Source organism: Trichomycterus rosablanca, chromosome 27, assembly GCF_030014385.1.
Source record: "Trichomycterus rosablanca isolate fTriRos1 chromosome 27, fTriRos1.hap1, whole genome shotgun sequence".
Classification (NCBI taxonomy): domain Eukaryota; kingdom Metazoa; phylum Chordata; class Actinopteri; order Siluriformes; family Trichomycteridae; genus Trichomycterus; species Trichomycterus rosablanca.
Genome location: NC_086014.1, coordinates 14469882 through 14478248, shown reverse-complemented (window position 1 = coordinate 14478248; position 8367 = coordinate 14469882). Strand labels below are relative to the sequence as shown.

General features: G+C 41.7%; 1 protein-coding gene across 5 annotated transcripts in view; it reads right to left on the bottom strand.

Annotated features, from left to right (window-relative positions):
* Window positions 1-2789: 2789 nt before the first annotated feature.
* The window catches only part of mxi1 (max interactor 1, dimerization protein), a 39559-nt gene continuing 33981 nt past the window's right edge, over window positions 2790-8367 (bottom strand). For all 5 annotated transcript variants that reach the window (XM_062989577.1, XM_062989578.1, XM_062989579.1 and 2 more), the window contains 3 exons: window positions 6295-6409; window positions 5233-5422; window positions 2790-4786 (listed from right to left, as the gene is read on the bottom strand). In XM_062989577.1, the coding sequence (XP_062845647.1) occupies window positions 4623-4786; window positions 5233-5422; window positions 6295-6409 (469 nt within the window). In that variant the 3' untranslated portion in view covers window positions 2790-4622. The remainder of the gene's footprint in view (window positions 4787-5232; window positions 5423-6294; window positions 6410-8367) is intronic.

The window sequence follows — 8367 nt, the reverse complement described above, 5'->3', positions numbered from 1 at the left end:
AGTGCCACCTGGAAATATCTGATTCTGTTCAAGTGTTTCAGCAATAACATGTTTTAAAACATACCATCAAACACCAGCATTAGTGCCAACATATTTTGGGGCACAAATCCCCACGGACATACTTCTAAGTCTGGTGAGAAGTCCTCTCAAAAGAGCGGCACTGTGTTTAATGTCTGACAAGCTTAGCTCAGGTGTCCGAATACTTCTGACCCATTAAACCTTAATCTTAACCACAATGATAAGAGCAGTGATGATTTAATATGCTACTCATGGGAAAGACTCCAGCGGTCACTTCATAGTAATTCTTACTGCTGGGTTTACAGAGTGCAGTCAAATGATCCTATTTATATGGACACAGAGGAGTCATGAACAGTTGTAGTCAGTCATGCTCAGTAATGATGAATTAGTGTGTGTGTGTGTGTGTGTGTGTGTGTGTGTGTGTGTGTGTGTACAGGAACAGTTAGACATTACTGCACTTACGGAGCTCGTATATAATATAGAAACAAAGGCAGTGGAAGTTATTGTACATAGCATAAGCATATATGTGATGTGTAAATCTGGTAACACTACTGACATCCATATAATCATAATATTAAAAATCCCACATGATTTTTGTGTTCTTGTAAAGCTGATAATAAAGAGAAGCTCTGTGTGTTTCCCCTGTACCGGGGTGTGTGTGGTGAAATCAGCTTCCTCTTTCTCAGTGGAGAAGTGGAGCAGTGGGTTGGTTCATCACCTGGCGTCTGAGTCATTCTGCATTTACATTTATTTATTAAATTCTCTCGTTCTGGCAGCGCTGAGATGATGATGTCTGGCTTCTGAAACTAACGTCGACTGTGTAGGTTATAAAATCCTGGTTTTGAATAAATGCACGCTGAATATAGACACAAAAACGTTCATCTAAATCCTACTGTGTTTACCGGGAGTAACTGATCATTACTGAACCACAAAGCTGTTAAAGCAGTGTAACTATAATGCTCCACAGCTGCTCTCACAAACTGCACAAGGTTAAAAATGTGTTTTGGATTTACTGGACAAAATAAATCACAGATAAAAGTTACTCACGTGTTTGAAGCTCCTTCAGTTTCATATAATAATAAACCACATGTCAGAAAATCAACAAACCAGAACCTGTCAATCAATCCACCAGCGAAGAAATGCGAAGTATCAATCAAAGCGCCTCTACACAGATCATAAAGCAGCAGCGCCATCTACCGACTAGTAGTAAACATTACTACAGCATTTTAAAGATGACTGCAGTGCCCTCTAGTGGCCATGCTTGGTATTACTGGTTAAACTTTATAACTTCTGTCTATTTGAAACATTTAATTAATTGATTGATTGATTGATTAATTTATTGATCTCCAAGAGGAAATTGCAGATTTCTTTTAGCTGTTTTAAATTGCAGGGGTCCTCAGAAAAACAGTTGCCCCCATATCATAAAAATATCAATAAAAAATACATCATTTTAAAAGCGACTATAGTGTGCCCTCCACTGGCCATTATTGGTATTACTGGTTAAACATTCTAACTTCTAGGCTATTTGAAGCATTTGATTGATTAATTGATTACTTTATTATTACCAAAGGGAAAATACAGATTTCTTTTTTTCTTTTTGTTGTATTTAATTGCATATACCTTTGTGTCCTTATAAATAGGATAGTTTGATTGCACTATTTTTTTCCGAATATAAAATAATTTTAACACTGTACCTACTGTCAGTGGTTGAAATCCAGAGAGGACGGAGGGACACGCCCTGCCTTTTCTTTTGAAAAACAAACAAACAGCCCCCCTTATTTCATTGTAAAAATTACTATGTTGCTGTTTCATTTTTAAAGATGAATATACTGTAGTGTTGGTCATCCTTGGTATTACTGGTTGAACATTCTAGCTTCGGTCTATTTGAAACATCTGATTAATGAATTAATTACATTATTGATCCCCAAAGAGAATTTGCAGATTTCCTTTAGCTGTTTTACATTGCAAAATTAAAACAACAGTACTTTTAATAGCACCTTCAGGACCCTAACACACACACACACACACACACACCGACACAGAAATTAAATGTACTCTCTTACCTGCTGTCAAATGTGTTTAAAGTTCCTCCAGTTTCATATAATAATAAACCACATGTCAGAAAATCAACAAACCAGAACCTGTCAATCAATCCACCAGCGAAGAAATGCGGAGTATCAATCAAAGCGCCTCTACACAGATCATAAAGCAGCAGCGCCATCTACCGACTAGTAGTAAACATTACTACAGCATTTTAAAGATGACTGCAGTGCCCTCTAGTGGCCATGCTTGGTATTACTGGTTAAACTTTCTAACTTCTGGCTATTTGAAACATTTAATTAACTGATTGATTAATTGATTGATTTCTTTATTTAAATACTTTTAGCTATTTTAAATTGAGGGGTGGGTGTCCACGTCCTGTCTTTTGTCAGAAAAACATTCATTTAAATATCAATAAAAAATACATTATTTTTAAAGCTGACTATAGTGTGCCCTCCACTGGCCAATATTCAACTTTTAACTTCTAGGCTGTTGTTTTATTGGTATTACTGGTTGAACATTATAACTTCTGGCTATTTGAAACATTTGATTGATTACTTTATTGATCAAAGGGAAATTGCAGATATTCCAGCATATGCACAACAGCCAGTAGTTGTATACCCACAATATCCATCTCTATTGCAAATGTACACACAATGTGTGTAAGATCTACTTTCTAGACTGCAGATGACACTACATAATGAATAAAAACACACACAAGTACACACGGGTCAGTTTTGGTCTCCAGATTGGACAATCTGTGTATTTTATTGTAAGTATTGCAGTTGGACTTACAGCTAGAATCAGAGTGCATGTTTACAAAGAAGAATGGCCATAAAGTTCAGATCAGATCAGTTGAGTTCAGATCAGATGGTGGAAAAGCTTCATCAGCTTTATCTACAGGACCTGTTCTGTTTCAACCAGAGCTTTCTGAGTACACACACACACACACATGCGCGCTTACACTCTCTGATACACACCAAACACACTCGGGGATCGAGATTAGGACTTTCGGGGCCCAGTTTGGTACGAGCATTTCTGATTATCCAGGGTTTAAAGTGACATATTTATATATTTATATATATTCTTGTTGCTAAGCACACTTCAGGAGAAAAAGGTCGGGCCCGGTGTTCGTAAAAAGCCAATCTGATCACAGATCAGTTCCTCTAGCTGTTAGTGTATGAATGATTCACAGGACAGTCAGATCTAGGATCAGGTGTAATATTCTGAATCTTAATAAATACGATATAAAAAATCAGCGCTGGTTCAGATGTAGTGAAACTGATCCTAGAGATCCTAGAGGTCGAGGTGGTGTCAGAAAGCTCTGGTTTTTTTTGGAACAGGCCCCGGATTTAAGTGCACAGTACAGGGAGGAAGATCAAAAGAAAACAGGTAGTCGAGAGTTCATCCTTGGTTTGACCTGGAGCTGGAAAACAGCACCGACTCGAGTCGGGACGAGGAGAGATAAAGCAATCAAAGCGACGAGAAAAATAATAGCAAATAAATTAATCGGCTCCTCCGGGGCTGGACGAACCGGGAGGAGAAATAAATACAGCAGGACGCCTGTGCTGGATGAAAAAAGAGCTGGAAGGGCAGGACAGGGCAGGGCGGTTCGAGCACCGTTTACCCCGAGCGCGCTAGTGGAATGCCTTTTAGCGTCGAAACGAAAACACACAGGATAAATGATAGCTAGCTATCGAATAAATAAAAGGCGCGGATCGTAAAAGAGGCTCCGAGCTCGTTTCTTCTTCTTATTCCCCAGAGCGTGAGGAGTTTCTTCTGAGCAGTTTGGTCAAAACTGGAAAATAAAGCGTAATACTGTCCATGCCACTCTGCCAGCGCATCCGAAGTGAAGATCGGATAGGAGGAATCTTTCCAAAAATATAATTTAATAAAATGCACAAAATAAAACACCAGATGAACAGCAACAGAGGTTACCCATGAATATCTAGCTCGCTCTCATTTTAAAATCTTTTTTTTTTGTTTTTTTATTTATTTATTTAATTTATTAAACTATGTATTATATACAAAACCAAACAAGCATTTCTGTTCTGGACGGACACTTCGAACCAAAGTGTCGTAGGTAGAGAAGGGAGAAAAGAAGAGACGGAACTAGAGAGAGGAGTTATTGCTCTTTACAGCTAAAAGGGGCGTCTACGTCGTAGCTGCATTTAATGCACCAATAAAACCCCACGTCTGTGGGAAGGACTTCTTTTTTGGACCCTTTTTCCGGGATGGATTTTGGGTCGTTCTGTCACATAGCACCAAGTTTACGCCTCGGTCCTAAATCACACTTTTTATTTCTTTAGTTTTTCGTTTGCAGGTTTCGATACGCGGCGCTCCGGTGAACGATCCGACAGGTGACCAGCTCACGCGCCGGTGAGACGAAAACAAGAACTGGTACTCTGACGAACGTGCTGTATGGATTCACACACGTTCACACTCGGGTGGTGACCTGGTCACCTATTGGATTCTGATTGGTCGGTCGGTAGCGGGGCCCGGATTGAGGAGTGGATTCTGATCGGTTCGGGGGTTCGCCGGGACGCGTACGGGCGCGCACGTGTCTACGAGCTGAAGGCCAGCTTGACGCTGCAGGAGGAGTAGCCCTCGTCGCTCGCCAGGCTCTGCAGGCTGCTGTGGTCGTCCAGGTCGCTGGTGCTGGCCGTACTCGCGCTGTCCAGCTCTCCATGGGAGAACTCGGTGCTCTCGACGTCCACCTCGATCTCTTCTGCGGGGGAGAAACAGAGAGAAATCCAAATATTAATAAATCTAGATTCATAAAGATCCTTATTGATTTATGTGCCACCCAGCCTTCCCTCCCTCAGTCACGCCCAACTAAGGGTCTGTCTGTAAACCTAGTGAGCTGCCTTGCTGCCTAACAGCGACCTGACCAGCTGCCTCAGTAGAGAGGATTCTAATAAGACATGGAACGGATTATTTAGACGCTCTACTTCGACAGAGATTACTGAGGCTGAGGTGGCACAACCCGCTACATCCCAGCTTACGTCTCCCTCCGTGTACCAAACCAGATCATCACTCAGAATTGAGGCGCCTCAGTAGGAGCACTTTAACGAATCTAAGAATTTAGACACGCCCTCTTCTCGGGAGTGTAGGACGACCTGTAATGCGTCTGTGTAGAGAGAGAGCTGGGTTTTATGGGCGGTGTGTGAATACCTTGATCAGAGTCGGAGCGGTCGGAGCGTTCGGAGCGTTCGGAGTACAGGGTGGAGCCCACGCTGTCCGTTCGGACCCTCTCGGCCTTGCACGTCCCCTGCAGGGAGTCCAGCTGCCTCTGGAGGTGCCTCTGCTTCCTTTCCAAGCTCTCCAGCTGATAGAGAGACTTCCGGTCGGCCTCCTCTAGTTTCTACACAAACAAAATCAGAGTGTGTAAGAATTGAAGGAAAAATGCAGTGTGTGTGTGTGTGTGTGTGTTTACTACAGAGCTCAGTTCAGATCAATACACACACACACACACTGCTGATGCGCCTCGTGACGCAACAGCAGGGCAATAAAACACGAGCCCTGCCTGCACGCCCACCTCGTCGATAAATCAATACGGCTCTATAAATAAGCAGCGTTTAAGTCTGTAAACACACCGTCCGGTGTTTAATGAGGGATGAATGACAGTCCAGGAGCACTCTGACCGCAGCGTGACCCACGGCGCCCAATTGTAAATGTACAGCCACTATGCACTATGTTTATTATATTTGTACATTATGAATCTTGAACATATACACAGACAGTGACCCATACACATTATACATTATTTACATTCGATATCTAAACGTTCCTCCACATTGTAGTCCATACACCTTAATTTTTATCTCTACGTACATTTATACAGCCTTAATTGAGGTGAGAAATAAATGAATTAAATAAAATAACGTAAATACAGACGTACAAACCCCCAACTTTATTTTTTTTCTATTTATTTATATATATATTGCTGCTAAGCGTCCTCCGACACATGCACAGTCCTTTAGCGAGCATGCTTGTGTACTGTGTGTGTGTTTTGTTCAGGCATTGTGTACACAGCACTGCATGGCCTTCGTTTATCTTTAGTGACCACGCCCGTTGTGTGCTCTGCGTACATTGTATGATATTAATGCAGTATATGCTTTCCTTTTCCGAGCAGGTGTGTGTTCTTTGTGTAGCATTTGTATAGCATAACCGCTATATGTTCTATATGTCGTAGAACAGGTCTGCTGTGTGTGTGTGTGTGTGTGTGTGTGTTACCTTTATGTGTGCTTTGGCTTTGTTCAGCAGGCCGAGCGTGGTGTGGCGGCTGCAGTCGGACCCCAGCGGGATGAGGGTCTTCAATCTTTCCAAACATAGACGCAGGTGAGCTCGCCTATAACAAACAAACACACACACAGACAAGGCGAGGTGATTAACATGTTCTCTCCACACATATGGGTCCTGTGTGTGTGTGTGTGTGTGTGTGTGTGTGAGCAAAACCCACACAGCTCCCCCGATCAATCATCTTTATTAAAGGACTCGAGGACTCTTAAGGTTAATAAGAAGAGTCATAGAAAGGTCTCAGGCTTTTCTATTTTTCATTCCTGCTACATTTTAATGTCCCACCGCAGTCCAGCTACTATAGATAGATTTACACTATTTATGTTGTTTTTAATACACTGTGAGTTTGAATTGTCGCTATTCAAGTTGAGATTGACACAGTTAGGAATCCTGCTCTTCTAATTCCTGCTACTCAAATCTAATTTAAATCATATTCCCTTTAATTAGACTCCCAATATTATAATTGTTCTGCTCCACAACTCAACATATTTGACTTATAATTCAGTGTTTAATACAGTAACAGCAGCACCACTGGCAAACATGGTGCACTTCAGCTGAAGTACGTCTAGGGGGCGCTAATGTACAAGAATTATTTTCTCTTTGTTATACAGTGGAAAACAAAAGCAAATATAAAACAAACACAAACTGGTTCCAAAGAGAAGGACGAGCGAGAGTGAAAGCATCTCTATATATAGTATATATGTGTATATATACACACATCTTCCAGCCTGGCATAAGGTACGGTAAGTGACCCACCCAAACACAGCGCGTGCACACACCCAAGATATGGAAAACAGCCCAGTAATGTAAACATTTTATTTCCATTTCCTTGAGACTTCTAAATTTAGACGTAAAGTACTGACAGTTTGAGGCTAGCAATTGAGGGTTAAGGGCCTTGCTTAAAAGCCCAATGAAAGCAGCAAGCTGGCGGTGGTGGGGCTTGAACCAGCAACCTTCTGATTACCAGTGATTACTGATTACTAGTCCTAATTTCTAAGTCTCCTACTTTCTAAATGTATTTCTATGTCCGCTACATTTTAAGTCCCTTCCAATCCAAGTCCTCTACTAACCAAGTCCCCTACTTTCTAAATGTATATCTAAGTTCTCTACTTTCTAAGTCCCCTACTTTCCAAGTCCCCTACACTTTAAGTCCCCTACTTTCTTAGTCCCTTACTTTCTAAATGTATATCTAAGTTCTCTACTTTCTTAGTCCCCTACTTTCTAAATGTATATCTAAGTCCCTAACTTTGTAAGTCCCCTACATTTTAAGTCCCCTCCTACTAAGTCCCCTACTTTCTAAATATAGTAGTACCTTAACCGCTTGGCTATAACTGTGTTTTGTCATAAGTGTTCCTGCTGAATTGAGTTGAGAGAGAGAGAGAGAGAGAGAGAGAGCAGGTCCATACTGAAAAGCTAGAACCCGAGTCTGCGGGGTAGCGTATGATCTCTGAGCAGATGCTTTCAGCAAGATGGGGGGGCGGCTATCCTGGCCGCGGTCACCAGAAAGTTTTTATCATTTTTTATCAGGACTGGGTGTGTCTGCTTTGATGTTCTTCATCCCATACATGCTTCTATACACACACACACACACACACACACACACACTCACACTCGTATAGAGACACACACACACGTCCACACACACACAGTCTCGCCAGTAAAGATAGAAACAGATTTACTGTGTCTTATCAGTCTGAGTCTAACAAAGAAAGCACAGATACCAACACACACACACACACACACACACACACACACACACAAAGAGATGTGTATGGTGAGTGTGTGTGTATGATGGGAGTGTTCCTCGCTGATATCTTTCTCCAGCAGTCACTCTAACCCTAAATGACACCAAATACAGAGTGAGGACACACACACACACACACACACACACACACACACACACACATTCCCCCTTTCCTGTTTTCTTCCTAACAATTTCCAATATCCCTACTAGAATTCCTTCACTGTTAATCAATCTGAGGACTAAAAAGTCAGCACCAGAATTAACCA